Raw genomic sequence first — 17,994 nt, forward strand, 5'->3', positions numbered from 1 at the left:
GGGTGAGACTTCGAGGCGGGGCCTGAAGGTGGGACGGGTGATGGAGCGGGTGAGCTTTGGATTGGGATTCGAGCTGCGGTCGCCGTGGCTTGGCCTTCGAGGCTGCATGTGAGAAGCTGGAGCAGCCGGAGCGCGCTGGGCGGCCGGCCTGCCGGACCGAGGGGGCGGGCCCTGGGAGAGCCGGGCGGGTTGGGGGCGTGGCCTGCAGCGCCTCGAGGAGCCCGCTGAGGGCGGCGCGGGCCGGAGGGCGCCGAGCGGGCGGGGCCCAGGAGCCTTTGCGCGCGCTGAAGCCCCGCCCCTCGGCTTCCCGCCCACAGCGCGCGAGGTAGGCAGCGCCGTCGACGCCGAGGAGCTACCAGGCGCCCTGTCGTGGGGTCCCCGCGCCAATGGCACGCGGGAAGGGGCCAGCGCCCCAGCCACCGGGGGCGACAAGGCCACGTGGACCGTGCCCTCCGACGACCCAGCCGCCGTGGGCCTTGGGGTCAGGCCCGAAGAGGCTCTGGAGGCATCCGCCGCCGTGACCGGCGCCGCCTGGCCGGACTCTGACAGCCCCAGCCTGGGCGGAGTGACCGCCGAGGTGGGCAGTGGCGAAGCCCAGGCCCTGCCGGCCACACCACCGGCTCCCATTGAGGCCTCCGTGGAGCAGTCGTCGGTGCCCCCCGCCGCACCCGAGGCTAGTGGGTCCCCGTCCCCCACCCCGGCCCACGAGCCCAGCCCGAGCCCCGAACTCCCCAAGGAGAGTCCCCTGGAGATTTGGCTGAACCTGGGAGCCAGCACCCCCGACCCTCACGAGCCGGATCCCACGGATCCCCCCCAGGGCACGCGGGAGCCCCAGGGCTCTGACATCCTTGACATCGACTACTTCGAAGGCCTGGACGGGGAGGGCCGCGGCGCCGACCTGGGCAGCTTCCCGGGGCCGCTGGGCACCTCGGAGCATCACCCTGACGGCGACCCCGGCGGGGAGACCCCGTCGTGGAGCCTGCTCGACCTCTACGACGACTTCACCCCCTTCGACGAGTCCGATTTCTACCCCACCACCTCGTTCTACGACGACTTGGAGGAAGAGGAGGAGGAGGAGGAGGACAAGGACGCGGTGGGCGGTGGAGACCTGGAGGACGAGAATGACCTCGGGGTGCCCACCAAGAAGCCGGGCCCGGGGGCGAGCCAGCCCCCCGGCCGGTGGCACCCCGCGCCCCCCCAGCACCCCCTGGGGCTGGTCCCTGGCAGCAGCATCGCCCTCCGGCCCCGCCCGGGAGAGCCCGGCAGGGACCTGGCCCCGGGCGCCAACGCCACCGAGTGTCGCAACGGCTTCGTGCGACACAACGGCTCCTGCAGGTCCGTGTGCGACCTCTTCCCCAGCTACTGTCACAACGGCGGCCAGTGCTACCTGGTGGAGAACATGGGCGCCTTCTGCAGGTAAGGCCGTGGCCCCCAGGGCCCCCAAAAGTGCGCCCGGTGGGGCTCAGCGACGTGGGCAGCTGTGATGACAGTCACAGGGTTCCCAGGTCAGGAAGCGGTCACTCACAGGTGCTTTCTGCAGAAGGGCTTCATCAATAAGTCAGAGTCCCTAGAGAGACAAGGTGTTGCAAGTCCTGGGTCCTTTATTAAACCACTAACCTGGAAAAGATCCCATTTCGAGGTTTCTGGAAAGAGACCTTTGCAGGGTCGAGGAATCTTGGCTGAAGCATCTGGCTGTACTGGCACAAGGAGGGCCGGTCCACAGCCCTCTCTGTAGGACAGATTGCTGCTGGACACCTGAGCCACGCGTGGAGAGGGCCTCGCCCCCTTGAGTGGCCCGTGTCCAGGGAGACATGTAAACTGTGTGAAGACCCAGTGAGTGACCACTCCCTACCACGGGGGTAGAATCACACTGAGAATCTTTCTTGGTGTCATGACTGTGATTGTGTTGCTTACCCTCGGCCAGTGGCTTTGCCCCTCACTTTGAAGTTGGGCTACCCTCCCCATAATGTTATTAAAGATCCTGGAAGTCGAGTTGCCATCTGCGCCTCATAAGGTAATTGTTCATTCATCATCATTTGGAGCAACTCCCCTCACAGTGAGTGAGGCATTTAACGTGCTGCAGTGCTGGCTGATGTATTGTGGAGGAATCACAGTCACAGGTAGTCTGGTGGTTCACTTCTTTCAGTCCTCTACTCGCCCTGCCTGTGGAATAGAAGTTTCACCCTTTTCTGAGGCTGCTTTCCGTTAATTCTAGGGGCAGCACTTTCATTACCTGAGTGGCTTTTTTGATGGTGGTCTCTATTTTTCCAGTAGGGTTTTTGGGTTTGGTGGGGTTTTTTTGTTTGTTTGTTTTGTTTTTGAGGTATGTCAAGGACTAAAATTCTTCAGGTCTTGATGTTCTGAATATTAATAGATACCAATGAATTTTGAGCCGACCATCCTGCATAGAAGCATGAGTTCCAGTCCTTTTTTAAAGTTAGATTTTGTGCTAATCAAGATTAGGGTCAGTGATAAAGGGTGTGGCCACACAGTTCTGGTTGGAGCCATCCAGCCATTGTCAAGAGGAGAGTGTGCCGCTAGAAATTAAGGCAACAGGAACCTTTCCGATTCATTAAAGGCAACCAGAAATATGGGGAAACCCATGGTTTTGCTCTTCAGACTTCAGCTGAGGGAATTGTGATGATTTCAGCCTGGGAGCTGTGGAATTTCTGCCACATCCTTTTTCATCTTATTGGAGGTCTGGTATTTTCTTCTTCAAAGTGAAATCCCCATGAGAGTATGGAAGTATTTGGAGCCCTTGCTGCTTCTGGAGTTCTCAGAACCTCCTCGAGCTCTCAGGGGATTCCCAAGTGGAAGAGGAAAGCTGTCTTCCTCCACTGATCTGCCTGGCTTTGCTGCAGAGTCCACCAATGTGTAATGAAGACCCAGAGAGGCTTCTCGAACCCATGCCAGTTCTTGCTCAGCTTACATCCCAGGGTCACACATGGGTCTCCCTGCCTCTTCTGTGTACTCTTTCTTAGCCATGGCTGGAGAACTGTTTTGCATTCCACTCACAGGAGACTGCTGAGCCTTTAGTTGCAGACTGCAGTATGCCTTTGTCTCTGTCACTCTGACCCACTGCAGGAAAACGATCAGAGCTGTGGCGGAACTTCTCTAGAACAGAGGGTTAGAGGGCTTCTCTTCGAGAGACAAGCTTACCCTGACATCCTCAGACAGATAACCACCCTGTGACTGCACAGGTTCATTCGAGAAAGAAAGAGGACTTCTTTATTAGCCAAGACTCTCTCCCCACCCAGTTCTGGATGTAGAGTAGCCAGTTCTCCCATGCATAGTTTTCCTGTTTCTGGACCCCTTTCTCCAGTCTGTCATTCATCCTGAGGTTCATGTCCTCCCTCTTTTGCCTGCCTCTGTATCCTTCCACATCTTTCCTCTTTGAAGCAGCCTGGTTCCCATGGAAACAGCAATGTCATTGGAAGAGTTGGAGCATGGGAATGTCCCCAAGGGCAGGAGAAAGTCACTCAACAAAAGGACTAAAACCCACCCAGAGAGTGATTCTCACTCTGCTTGCATGACCATTCTTTTGGTAATGGGGTAGGGAGCTTTAGGGGGAGTTCTTTGGGGGGCTACAGGAGGTGGGAGGAGACTATACATCCATCTTTGTGTTTGTCCTTGTCTGCCACTTCCTTATTTTTCAGTGTCTGGTTAGCCACGTGAGGTAGATAGAATTGCAGAGCAACAGATAGCTTTCCGTGTGTATAGCAGGTCCTGGTGTTTGTAGCCATAGCTCCTGTTCATGTTTTTGTCTTTTGTCCAGCGCTTTGGCCAGTGAGGGGCTTGAGAGAATCCTGTGATTGTGAGACAGGCCAGGATACCCTTCTCTGTTTGGTCACCCAATGGCCACGTAACCTCAGCTACCTCACTTATATCCTTGACCTCTGAGCTGCCTGTCTACTTCAGAGGGTGGTTATAATGATGAAATGAGGATAAGATAAAAGCTGCCCAGGCACAGAGCGTTACAGACCCTCTAGATTGTCATAGGAATGGACTGTTGAGCTAGTTATGGGGAAAGCCATGTCCTGACTGCAGCTTCTGGTGCCATTGCCTCAGTCTCTCCTGTCCTTGCTGCAGGTGCAACACACAAGACTACATTTGGCACAAGGGCATGCGCTGTGAGTCCATCATCACTGACTTCCAGGTGATGTGCGTGGCCGTTGGCTCGGCTGCCCTTGTGCTGCTCCTCCTCTTCATGATGACAGTGTTCTTTGCCAAGAAACTCTATCTGCTCAAGACAGAGAATACCAAGCTGCGTAGGACCAAGTAAGTGTCACCCAGTCTGTCAAGATGAGGAGCACCCTGACCCTTGGCCCAGGGATTTTGTCATGCTCTCACATCTGCTATCCAGAAAAATTCCCAGTACTATCACCCCCAAGGATATAAGGTGCTTTAAAGAATATAGCAACTCCAGCCTTTCCCCTCCCCCAAGTAAGTTACCGTTCAGCTGTCTCTTTGTCCAAACCAATATGAAGAGTCGACTCACAAACTCATATGAAGAAACTCGATCTTCGTCAGATCTGTCACCTCAGTACCAATTTCATGATGCTGAAGAGAAAGGGTTTAGCAACAATGCATGGGTTTTTAAAAACTTACAAGCCCCTAGTCCAAACAGAAGTACAATTCTTTTTTACTAAGATAATTTATTAACAAAATTAACTTTAAAGGGAGCTCTGGTAGACTAGTGGCAAGAAGCTGTGCTGCAGTCCCTAAGGCACTCAATTTGAATCCACCAGATGCTCTGCTGGAGAAGGAGGGGCAATCTCCTCCAGTGCTAGTCAGATTGGATTCGATGGTACACAACAATAACAACAACAAAAAAAGAAAATTCTCCTTACATCTCCTGAGAAGAATTTTATGGAGGTGCTTGAATTTTCGTCCTCTACACTGGCTTTTTAAGGGCTTAGTTCGGCTCTTCCCTTAGCATAGCAGTGACTGATGGATGTGTGGATGTTAAAGTTAGTATGTGTTGACTGTTTAAGTCCATGCCTTGAATACTTTATCCTACTCTTGTATACTAGGAGAGTGCTTTTAACACTAGGCCAAACAACACCTCTCTAAAATGCCACAGTCCCAAAAGGAGGAGATAGGAGCTCAGCTCCCTTAGACCCAATTTGTACAGAATTGTGTCCCCCTCCCTTGAAACCTGTTGCCCATTTATTTCCCCCTGACCTGAAACTCCTTCCAGAGAATGACTGAAGGACTTTCCCTGAGTCCTGGGAAAAGGACAAAATGCCATCTGTTGCTCCTTTGCTGAGTAGATGCATGCAATGTGCAGATGCCAGCAGCTCTCTGCAGCCTTCCAGCTAACTGTCGTGGGGCTGAAAGGGCCCCTCCATTGTGCCTGTGCATTGAGGCGGGTTGTATCTGTGCATGTGATCACTCCAAAGAGACACAAGCCAGGACCCCATATCAAGGGGTTGAGTGAGCAGGGATGTTCAGAGAGGAGGGGGAGGGGACTGCCTAAATGAGGACACTTGCTGATGAGGATGGAGGGGAGAAAGAAGCAACTGCTCCAGCAATGGAGAAACGAGTTATGGCTGCAATAGTTCGTCAATTCTAAGCCCTCCTCTTCCAGCCAGCGATGTCTTATGCACAGAGCATGGCTCCTGCACTTCTCTAGTGCAGATATCATCCCCTTGTTTTCCTCTGAATATTTATATTTCTTTCCTGAGTCTTGTTACTGTTCTAATAGGTTTGCATATGCCCGACACACTACAGATAGTGCTGGAATTTATTGATTCTAAGATAAACATTTTTCCACTCATATTAACATCTCTGAAATTGGATTGTCTTCCAATTGCTGGCATCTTATAATCACTCTCGGCCAGATGGCAATCATGATGTAGTTGTAACTGCCTGGCATGCACAAACATGGCTGTGGCTGTTCATATCATTGTCAGTTCTTTATTAAAAGTCAAGTGGCTGCTTTAAGTATAAAATAAAAATTCTAGGGTCTTGTGAAATAATGGATTATTTAAATGGTAAAAGATATTTTCTTAATAGTATGTTATACTCCATGGCATTTGATGAATTATGGTATTTGACCCATGAAACTGAGGTATTATTACTGGTGTTAAACTTTTCCATAATCATTTCACTTACATTTTCTTTTCTCTCCTCTGTCTTACTTAGCAAATTCCGGACCCCATCTGAGCTGCACAATGATAACTTCTCTCTCTCCACCATTGCTGAGGGCTCTCACCCAAATGTAAGGAAACTTTGCGACACTCCCCGTACCTCCTCCCCCCATGCTCGTGCCTTGGCTCACTATGATAACATTATCTGTCAGGTAACTTGTCTTCTTCACATCTCTCCTTATGCATGCTTCAGCTCCCTTCCCATGTCTTTGATCAGTTTCAGAGTGTGTGCTTCACCAGAACTCTGGAGATCAGCTTAGGGCAGTGAGTGGGGCATTGAAGATGTGAATAAGGGCTTGATAGTTTACCACTTCCTTGGCAGGTAGAGTTACAGGTAGTAGAAAAAAAATTGTTTTCTAGGATAACTCATTTTTCAGCTTTGTTTAGGCTTCAAAAATCTGTTTATTGTAATTCTGCTTTTCATATCAAGGAAAAATGGCTTTGCTTTTATTACTTATGGGAATTTCCTAATGGGTGTTGAAACAAATGGTAGTCACTCCCTGAGGTTGGTAGGATTCTTTATCCTATTTGTGGACCCTAAGAACTGTACGGCTTATACACAACTGGATAGAGCCAGAAGTGAGCACAGAATATTTGAGTCTAGGGGTAAAAGCCAAATTCTTTTCTGAGGATGATAGAAGTATCAGCTGAACCCCTGTAGCACTATTCATCTCAGATCATGGTTGCTATGATTCTGGGAGCTATGCCAATATTTTGAAGACTGTTAGGGTCATCTGTGATGGACATGTTTCAGCGGAGCTTCCGGACAATGATGGACTAGGAGGAAAGCCCAGCAGTCCACTTCTGAAAATTATCCAATGAAAACCCTATGGAACACAACATAATTTTGTGCAGTATATAGGAAGGTGAGCTCCTACATTGGGAGATACTACACAGTGGCTGCAATAGTGGATTCAAACATGCCAACAGTCATGAAGATGATGAAGGACTGAGCACTGTATCATTAGGTTGTACATAAGGCCTGCCACAAATCAGAAACAGCTTGAGAGCAGTTAACAACAGACCCCAGCAGGCTAATTCTGATGCGGTGTGCCATTGTTAATTATGAACAAACTAACCAACAAAATTCTAGGCACTATTTTTGAAAACAAAACTGAAACCATCCAGCCTTAAATTATGTCACATCAGAATCCAAGAATCCTGTACATAATTCAGGCTCCTTATAGCCTATCAAGATAAATTCATTATCATACAGATGAGGTTGCTAAGTGGAAACTTCACACTGAAACAATGGCATTTAAGAGAAAAAGTTTATGAAGTTCTGTTAAAATAATGGCATATCACAATTCATTGCAGCCTTAACACTGCCGTCCAGTGCTCTCTCATGGAGCTTTTGGTGACGTAGAGATGTTCTGTATCTGTGCTTTCCACCACAGTATCCACTAGCTACATGTGATTCTTGAGCTCTTGAAGCATGACTAGTGCCACAGTACTGAACATACTGTACTGTCAGAGCAAATCAGTGTCTTGTTTATATTGATATATTCAATATCCCTACCTGGTTCAGTCCCTTACAATAACTGTTATCATTTTCTAAATATTTATGAAGGATGGTCCACCACAGAGTATCTTGCTTTCACTACCTGATCTACCATCTTAGATTTGTAGGGCAGCTGGTTTGACCTGTGAGGATGTTTGACCACTACAGGTTAGGTATTCTTTTTTTTGTATTCTTTTTTTTGGGGTATTAATCCTTCTGAGGATTCTGTCTGACAGAACTCAAGAGTTCTAGGAAATGTTCTGACCCATGCTGCATTTCTGGTTCAATATCCTTTCCACAGGTGTTTCCCATCTTTCCTCTTTACAAGATTGTTATTATTAGGTGCTGTTGAGTCAGAACTGACTTATAACTGACCCTTCAGCAGGTTTTCAAAGGCTGTAAATCACACAAGAGAAGAGAGTACATGTTTCTACCATGGAGCATCTGGTGGATTTGAACCATGTACTCTTGGGTTAGCAGCACATTCCTTTACCCATTAGGCCACCAGACCTCCTTTTACAAAGAGGTTGTTGTAATGTGACATCGAGTCACTTGGAATTCATAGTGACCCTATATACAACAGCTCTGCACCCTGCTATATCCTGGGCCAAACTTACTGTCTCTGACACACCTACCCCAATTACTTCAGTCACTGAGTCAATCCATCTCATCCAGGGTCTTCCTCTCTTGTGCTATCCTTCCACCCTACCAAGCATCATGTCCTTCTCCAAGGACTGGTTCCTCCTTGCATTATAACCAAAGTATGTCAGAAGAAGCTTCCGAATCCTTGCCTCCAAGAAGCAGCCTATTTCACCCTCTCCAGGACAAACCTGTTTGTTCTCCTATCAGTCCATGATATAGTCAATACTCTTCTCCAGCACCACAGCTCAAAGGCATCAATTCTCCTTCTCTCATCCTTAGTCATCGCCCAGCTATACACTAGTATAGCAAGTAATTGTAAAGATGATGGCTGGGATCAGGTGCACCTTAGTCTCCAGACTGTCGTCACTGTTCTTCAGTACTATGGAGAGGTAGAGAAAGGAAATTTGGAAGGCTTGATTGCATGAGCCAATACAAAGATTTCTTAATCTCCTCAGTAGACCCAGCTTTGTAGAAAGCAAGGCATTTTATGGGAAAGCTACAACTCACTTGAGTTCAAAAGTCTTGAAAGTGGAGTGTAGCAGAGCAGGAGGGTGGTCAGCCATAGTGGACTCTGCCTTGAAAAGGGGCTGAGAGAGGGGCAGCACAGCAGACTCTGGAAATCAGGGTCATTTTCAACTGGCATTTTTTCAAGCTTTGCCCAACGGGACATAACTCTGTTCTCGGAAAAGTCTCTAATAGGTGAGAGAGTGATTTTTCTCTTTCTCAGGATGTGGGAGTGTGGTTGTGGATTCTCCAACTTTTCCTCTAATTCTTCCCATTACTCAAAAGGTCAAATTTAGTAATAGTCAAGATCTTGAACATTGCCTGTTCAGATAGTTGCCACATTGTTGTGAAGTTCATTGCTATAGCTACCCTATTGATTACTTACAGGTGGTGGTAGCAGAGCGAGAAAAGAAGTGTTGATCGTAAGAAAGCCTTTAGAGTGAACCAGGAGATGCAACTAGAGGCATCAAAGTCATGTCTCCTGATTTGGTCTCCCACTGTCACACACCCTTTGCCCCCTAAATTTATGTGCTGGTATTGAAGTTTCCTGAAGGTTTGGAGAGTATTTATCTTCATGTAGCAGTTGTTAGTTGAAAAAAATTAGATTGAGTGGATAGTTTTCCTGCCCAGTTCCAATAATCTCTGCAACCACACTCTAAAAAGATTTCACGAGACCCTCTGTTGCATTAGGTCTGCGATGACAGTTTCCTCCCTAATGTTCTCATGTCGGCGCTGTTTTACTGTAGGCCCTCCTGAACTGGTAGAGAAAATTAAGCTTGTGGGCCATTGTCTCTGTGTGTGTGTGTGTGTGTGTGTGTGTGTAGCCACCCTCAAAAGAGAACACTAGAGAAAAAGCAAAGGCCTACAGCTCTTCAGCCCCAGTTGTGGGTTTGCAAGCTTTCCAGGAGGAATGCCGAGTGTGTGGGAAGCTGGATACTTTCCATGTGCACCGCATGAATGAGGTCACCTGAAACCCACAGGCAGACTAGACTGCCCAAATGCCAAAAGCTGCCTTGTTGGTCCTCACAACATTGCTATCGAGGAAATGTTGAAAATTTATTTTTGATCCTCCTGAAAATAGATTGAAGCTCAACATCAGGAAAACAAGAATTCTCACCACTGGATCACTTGACAGCATCATGAGAGATGGAGAAGAGTTTGAAATTGTTGACAACTTAAGCTTACTTGGCACCACAATCAACACACTTGATATCAACAGCCAGGAAATCAAGAGATAAATTGCATTGGGAAAATCTGTTGTCAGGGATCTCTTGAGAGTACTGAAGAGCAGTGATGTTAGTCTAGAGACACCTGATTCAGGCCTTGATTTTTGCAATTATTTGCTTTGCATTAGAGAGCTGGACAATGACTATGGACGACAGAAGAATTATTCATGCCTTTGAGTTGTGGTGCTGGAGAAGAGTATTAAACATACCATGGACTGCTAAGAGAACAAATAGATCTATCCTGGAGAGAGTAAAACCAGGAAGCTGTTTGGAGGCAAGAATTCTGAAGCTCTGTCTGACATACTTTGGCATGGTGCCAGGAGAGACGAGTCCTTCAAGGACATGATGCTTAGAAAGGTGGAAAGACAGTATACGAGAGGAAGGCCTGGATGAGGTGGATTGACTTAGTGACTGGGCTAATGGGGGAGTTGTGTTGGAGATGATGAAATTGGCCCAGGATATAGCAGGGTTCAGAGTTGTACATAGATTCACTATGAGCTGCAAATGATTTGATGGCAGATAACAACCACAAAATTTTATAGATCTGCTAGGATCTGTCAGTTCTAAGACTTTACCTGCTGTTCCTTAGTCCTTTATTTTTCCCTAGTCACAACTTTAACTTCTCAGACTCTTATCCTCTCCACATGTTTGATAAAACACTTAACTGCTCACCTCCCCCAAGATAGGTTTGTATCTGGACAGGAGAGGTTTATGCCTGAACCCCTGTGCTGAATGATGCCCATATGGCTGGGGTAGAATGCAGAGGAGGGGGGCCACAGTGGTTTCCAGGACTAATGCCAGATGGCAGTCCAGCTCTCCTATGATGAGGGACTTCCGCCAAACCAAAGGCAGATGGGGCTTTCTGTTGCAGGATTCAGCAACCCTAGGCTTAATAGGATCAAGTTCTTGCAAAAACACTTAGGGTAGGAGAGTTCTACTTTGGTTTAAACACTCTCTCACCTGTTCTATTTGCTGGAGGTACTTAAATTGTCTAATAGGATTGTTTGAATACATGTACTCCTTACTTTTAGAAAATGCTCTCTCACTTCTCAGGCCAGATGCCATCTCCTCAGCTGGCCAAATTCTATGAACCCTCATAGGGTCAGGGCTAAGGGACGGACTTCTGCTTCATTGCATCACAGCTTGTATGTCCAGGTCACTAAATTAATTTTCTTCAAATTGCAGGAATCTTCTTGTGCTTAAGTATATGGTAAAGAGTGGAAAGGAGGAATCAAGGGAAAAGATTATCTCAGAAACACAAAAGCGAGTGTTTTTGTTTTTATTTTTTATTTTATTTAATTTTATTTTTGTTTGCTTACAAAACGGTTTATATTCTTAAGAGGAGAGGTAACTATAGGCCTTTGTACCCTCTTCCAAGTTTTGCTGTGATTCAAACGCCATCCTACCCAGAGTTTTAATGGCTCAACTCTCAAGCCTTCCTTCCCATTGCATTCGCCAAAATGAGCAAACGATACAGGAAATAAATACCATAACTCAATACCCTTCCCATAAAATGTGTATTTATGTGTATGTATTGTGGGCCCTTACTACATATATTTTCTACCTCTTCTTTATGCTTTGATATTCTAGAGATCTTTCTGCCTCCAATCAGAGCTCGTGACGATGGTGTAAGATAAGGCAGGGTTCAGATCTCTTTTCATAGGGTTGCTTTGAATCAATCAATTTGATGGCAGTGAACACCACATGGGCCCTTCATGCTGTCTGCTTCACTACCAAATGAAGTTTGTTTCTACTTGGTTTTGCCTCATTTTCAATAAATCAGGTCTGAAGTCTTTGAAACTCAAATTACCCTGTTTAAACTAGACCTCTGTGAAAACACTGACTAATCCTTGGAGTAGCGACAAGGTAACAGCAGTCCCGGCCATGAATAGTGCTGACACACACACACCTCTGTGCACTGTGATACAAAGCATCATGGAAAGCCTGGAATTTCTCACTGATTTCTTTTCAAGCATTCACTACCTTGACCTGGTCAAGGATCAAACTCAGTAGCAGGCAGCATCGACGAAAGCTCAGTAGAGCAAGAAAAGTCATAGTTCAGTGGATAAGGACATTAGTTCCTCTTTTTGCCACCTGTGAATAGGCCCAAGTAGTTACACGACCTTTTTGATTAGCAAAGTTGTGAGCATTTATAATAGCTGTTTGGAGCACAGAGAAATAACTGAGACTTGTGGACCCTCTGAGTCTAATTCCTTCAAGTCAATGCTAAGAATGGAGGAACAGGAGGCAGGAGATGTCGTCGAAGTTCTTTGCTTAGAATGTGCATTTAGAGGTGTGTGTGTGTCATGAAGGTTTCTTAAAAACCCTCCCCAAGCATATTAATTTCCAATCAGGAGCTTGTCACAGGGCTGCAGGCAACAGACATCGATTAGCAGAAGGCCATGGATACGCTGCAGAAATGGGTCATGAGCCAGAAGCTTGGATACCATTTGATGCAGAATATGCGAGGCTCAGGCGCTTTGGTAGATACAGGTCTAATAGTAAAAGGCTCACATGTCCTTGGTCAGAGAATGTAAATTTGCTGTAGGAGTTTGGGCCCTGGCTTTGCTGGGAACAGGCCTACTTCTAATCCTAACCCTGTGAGCACAACACTGTATGTACCAACAGGATGTGCTTCCTATCTTAGCCCTTCTTGGGTGAGCAGAACTCAACAAACTGAAGGACCAAGGAAAGGTCATAGAAGCCAGAGAAGCAACATGCAAGACTCTATAGGAGCTCAGAAGCCCTGGTTGCACAGTGATGAAGTACTTTGCTGCTAACCAAAAGATTAGAACTCACCATTGGCTCCCTGGGATAAAAGATGTGGCAATCTGCTCTGCTCTGTCCTACAGCGTTGGTATGCTGCAGAGTGGGCCTCAGCACACAACAGAGACTCTCTAAAGAAACAATATTTAGGGACTATTTTGACCCAGAACTCAGGTGGCCTAATGGTAAGGCATTCCACTGCCAACCCAAAGACAGCAATTCAGATCTACTAGGTGCGCTGTCAGAGAAACCTGAACAGTCTCCTCCTGTGAGATTTACAACCTCTGAAAACCTACTGAAGGATCTGCTGTGAGTCAGCTCTGTCTTGACAGCACGTAACAACAGACAACATTTCTACCCACTCTGGACTGAACCGGATTAAAAGTGTTGTGTTCCATTTCCTGGCAAGCTTCTCATTTCTGTCTAGTCACTGCTTTAAAGGGTGGCTTTTCTAAAGAGTAGCTGCGTATGAATTAACATTTGTTAATTCATGTCTTAGAATTCTCTTTTTCTTTTTCAGTGATGTGCTTTCCACCAACCATCCCTGGTAGTATAGTGGTTTCAGTGTTGGAAGACTGACTCAAAGTCAGAAGTTCAAACCCAGCAGCTACTCCGAGGGAGAAAGATGAAGCAGTCTGCTCTCATAAAGATTTACAATCTTGAAAACTCTGGGGCAGTTCTACTCTGTCTTAGAGGATTGCTGTGAGTCAAAAGAACTCAATAGCGAGAAGTCTTTCAGTCAGATAGAAAAACCAGATTTTTTTTTATTTGATGCTCTATCAATTGTCTCCTTCCCTCTACATCCTAAAACTACTTTTTTCCTCTTCCAGGATGATCCAAGTGCTCCCCACAAAATCCAGGAAGTTCTCAAGTCTTGTCTGAAGGAGGAGGAATCTTTTAACATCCAGAACTCCATGTCGCCCAAACTTGAGGGTAACAAAGGTGACCAGGCAGACTTGGACGTGAACTGTCTGCAGAATAATTTAACCTGAGACAGAGCAAGCAAGGAAATGGGGGGAGGGAGGGAGGGAAGAAACGTTATCTCCTCTTGTACAGCCTATTTCTTGTAACCATTTGTTAAACCTTTTTCTTTTTCTGATCTCATGGCATGCTTTGATGTATTTTGTACAGGAGGGGGAAAAACAAATAAGCAAAGAATCTGAATGGAATTGCATATATTGGATTGTTTTGTCTGTGCTATCTGTACATTGCTTCTACTGCTGTGATTTCTAAACCTACGCTGTTATTCAACTGACTTTTTTTTGTACTTTGATCCACCTTTTTTTGAGATACCGGTAAAAAACAAAAGTTCTTGAAATAAAACTTTTTAAAAAGTTACCTGTTTTCCTAGCGTCATTGTGTCCACTCTCTACCATTCTTGTCAGTGTGAGCAGAATTCTTCCTTCACTGAAAATGTATGTTTGAATTCCCAGAAATAGTTTATATCCCTGAATAGTAAGAACACACTTATTTTTTCATAAATATTTATTTGGCATTTACTCTGAGCCTGGCATGATGCTAGATGCCAAGAGTACTAGAGGAATGAAATAGATCTTAACCTTAAGATGTTAATAGTCTCCTTGAGAAACAGACTTAACAATTATGCACTGTGTCTGTATCAGAGTAGCAGAAGAACACTCATAAAATAGGAAGGTAGTGTTAACATGACTAGACTGTATGATGTTAAGGACAAGAGTTGAGTTTATTTTTGGAAATATCTAGAGACAGCCTTAAAAGCAGATTTGAAGATGAGAATTGTAGCAATCCAGGCAAATAGAGATGGATTGAAATAATTCAAATAGCCAGATTTGCTATTTGGATTGGGGATATTTTCTAGAATTTTCCTGCGTTCAGTCTGTGATAATTCCAGTAACTGTAATCTCTGAGCATAGATGTTTCTGTTGCTTCTCTGATTTGTCTCCTTATGTGCCACATTTTTTATTTTGTGCTGGATATTTTAAAAATGTTACTGGAAATCATTTGAGTCCTTAAAGAATTACTTCCTCTAGAGAGGGGTTCATTTTCCTTTTCTCAGTTACCTGGGGCACTAGAATTCTGGAATCACCTTAATCATGGCTCAGGGTTGAAGAATTTCCGGCAGATTACAAAGGAGCTGGTTTGCTTCTGGTTCACTGGTGTCTTACCTTTGGGGAGCCCTGAATTCTAACCCTCAAAGCCCTGCAATACTTTCAGAAACACAATTTACTTGGAAATTAGAATATCTAATTTCAAATCAGATGCCACTTCTAAATGGGCTAGTGCTCTAGGGTCAATGTGGCTGAAATACATAGCTGACCTGCCTGCATCCCTGTCCTCTCTGGGATGTCAGCTAGTCAATCCTTAGTGTTAGCTGTTTGATGGTTTTTCAGATGTCTGTACAGTTAGAAGGGATCTCTGATGACTTAGTGGTAAGGAATTGCACTGCCAGTGCAAAGGGATATGGTGCCAAACCCCCAGCTGCTCTGCAGGAGGAAGAAAAGCAATCAATTCCCATGTGATTTACTGCCTCTGAAAACCTGCTGGAAGGTCAGCGAAGGGTTGGTTCTAACTCCACACAACAATATAGTTAGAAGGTTGTCCTAAGTGGAAAAAAGGGTCCAGATTACTAATACCCTGTTTACTGACAACAGAAGCCCTCTGTTCTTGTCTTGCTTGAATGGCTTTCAGCTGGCGCTGTGAGCACAATCTGCTCTTTTCAGCTGGGGCTGTGTGTTGACAGTTACCTGACTTACCCACCTTGGGGACTTTGCCATGATCCTGTTTAGAATCTCCTATATTCTCTGATTTAGGGAACCCAGGTGTTTTGTGTGGACTACTCTGGCTCTTTCATGAGATTAAGGGGGCGTGGGGGGAAAGGCGAAAGCACTTTGTTAATTCTAAACTCCTGTCTAGACCTAAGAGTTGCTAGTATTATATTTTTTTTTCATTCAAGGACTTTTGAAAAGCAGATCAAAGCCATTAGTCCTATCCCACCTCCTCAGCACATGCAGAAGAGTTAGGAAAACCCAGGTTGGAAGGGGAACAGCATGGGGAAGCTTATTGAACAGAATTACTGAATCTTGCTAAGGGTCTTTGACCGAAATAAGCTGAAGTGTTGAAATAGGATCTGCTGCTATCTATCTGTGGCCAGTCTTCCTTCCTGCCAGAGAATGTGTGCTGCTTGATTACTGTGATCTGCAGGTCTGGCCAGTATCCTCTCTGGGGGCCTTCCAGCTCTTTTAGTTTCCACTCCCTCCCTGCAGTGATTGTTGCTTAGGCACTATCACTTCAACACCCGTGGAACTCACAGACAAGTGTGCTCTGTTCCCTGCTCTTCTCTGTTTCTTCTACCCCACTCCACATCCTGCTGTGGGTTTGCTCTCTTTAAAGAAAGGACCAACTGAAAATGTAAGTCTTGGTCCTTGTTGAGGAGAAATCATTTGGAGAGCCTGTCACCCCTGATAAAATCATTTCCCTTTAGAAGAGTATTTGGCAGTGTTGACCTACTTGTCCAAAGAAGGCACATCCTTTACATGTATATTATGCCTTAACCATTTACAGCACATGTTCCTCTCTATGTTCTCATCACATTCTTACCAGGTTGAGACTTGGAACTAAAAAGCATCAGTAACAGCTTAGAACCCAGGCTGTAGACTTGTTTCAGTGTCCTTTCTCCCTGTATCACATCACACCATGCCACACCACATCACACCATACGATAAATGCTTGATTAACAGTCCCAATCTTTTTCTCATACAATATATGATTTAAAAGAAAAAGAAAAGATTAGCCTGCACTCCAAAGACTAACATTGAACAATGAGCTCGGAGTTATAAGGGACTTTCTATTTAGATGCCTTGTGATCTCTCTGAATTTCAGGATTTTTGTGGTGCAGTGGATTACCTTGTAATTCCCATTAAATGACTGGATGATACTAGTGTCAAGTAACTGTGCTGCAATCCTGAAGGCACGTGGTTCGAGGCTGCCAGCCACTCAACTGGAAAAAGATGGGCAATCAGCTCCCATGCAATTAACTGCCTCCTGCTGGAGGGTCAGCTATGGGTTGGTTCTTACTCTATCGTGCATAACAACAACAATGCAAAAAATAATATATAAGGAACAACTGGAAGTGATTGAAAAGAAGGATTTCATTGTCAAGGAAACAAAAATTCTCACCACTGGACCAATAGAGAAAAGATTGAAACTGTCAATGACTTTGTCTTACTTGGATACACAGTCAATAAACTTGGTACCAGCTATCAGGAAATCAGGAGACGTGTTGCAATGGGAAAGTCTGCAGTCAAGAACCTCTCCAAATTACCAAAGAACAATGATGTTAGCAGTGAGATACAGTATGCACCTGATTCAGTCTTTTCAATCACTCTAAGAACTGGGCAATGAATAAGGATGACAAAAGAAAAATTGATGCCTTTTGAACTGTGATGTTAGAAAAGAAAACTCGATATCCCATGGACTGTCAAAAGAACAGATAAGTCTTGGAGAAGATGCAGCCAAAGTGCTCCATGGAGACAAAGATGACAAAGCTTCAGCTTGTGTACTTTGGGCATGTTGATAGGAGAGGCTATTCCTTGGAGAAGACCACCATGTTTAGAAAGGGGGTGAGGGATGGCAAAGGTGAGGAAGACCCTCAACCAGGTGGACTGACGTGACACAATTACTTCGGCAATAGGCTAGATTATGTCAGAGACAATAAAGTTGGCACAGGATAGAGCAGGTTCAGAGCTGTTGTATGCAGGGTCACTGTGAGTCAGTCACAAGTGACTCGACAACACATGAAAACAACAAAAGATCATGGTAATTGTATGTTTAACTTTTTGAAGAACCACCAGATTCTATGCTACTATGCCATCATACAATTCTACCAGCAATCGATGATGGTTCCCATTTATCCATATCCTTACTTACACACTTACTTTTTTACTTACTTACTTTTCCGTCTTTTAAATCATAGTCATTCTAGTGAGTGCCAGGTGCTATCTCAGGGGTTTTCATTGCATTTGCCTAATGAAATTAAGGGGCTTGGTGACCGGTGACCTAGTCGGTAGGGAGTTGCACTGCCAACCTCAAGGGGGTCAGTTATATAATCCAACAGCTACTCTGTGGGATAAGGATGGGCAACCTCTTGGTGAAATTTACAGCTTGCAAAAACCACGCTGAAGGGTCAGATATGAATCCGTTTCAACTCAATGGCCATGAGTTTCAG

General features: G+C 45.6%; 1 protein-coding gene across 1 annotated transcript in view; it reads left to right on the forward strand.

The window, feature by feature from the left end:
* Positions 1-13,783, forward strand: part of CSPG5 (chondroitin sulfate proteoglycan 5 (neuroglycan C)) — a 19,754-nt gene extending 5,971 nt beyond the window's left edge. Inside the window, exons 4-7 of the mRNA XM_006893032.1 lie at positions 117-1,416; positions 4,090-4,278; positions 6,148-6,304; positions 13,622-13,783. Of these exons, the coding sequence (XP_006893094.1) occupies positions 117-1,416; positions 4,090-4,278; positions 6,148-6,304; positions 13,622-13,783 (1,808 nt within the window). The remainder of the gene's footprint in view (positions 1-116; positions 1,417-4,089; positions 4,279-6,147; positions 6,305-13,621) is intronic.
* The last annotated feature ends 4,211 nt before the right edge of the window (positions 13,784-17,994 follow it).

Source organism: Elephantulus edwardii, unplaced genomic scaffold (genome assembly GCF_000299155.1).
Source record: "Elephantulus edwardii isolate Elephantulus edwardi_28Jun2011 unplaced genomic scaffold, EleEdw1.0 scaffold00121, whole genome shotgun sequence".
Classification (NCBI taxonomy): Eukaryota; Metazoa; Chordata; class Mammalia; order Macroscelidea; family Macroscelididae; genus Elephantulus; species Elephantulus edwardii.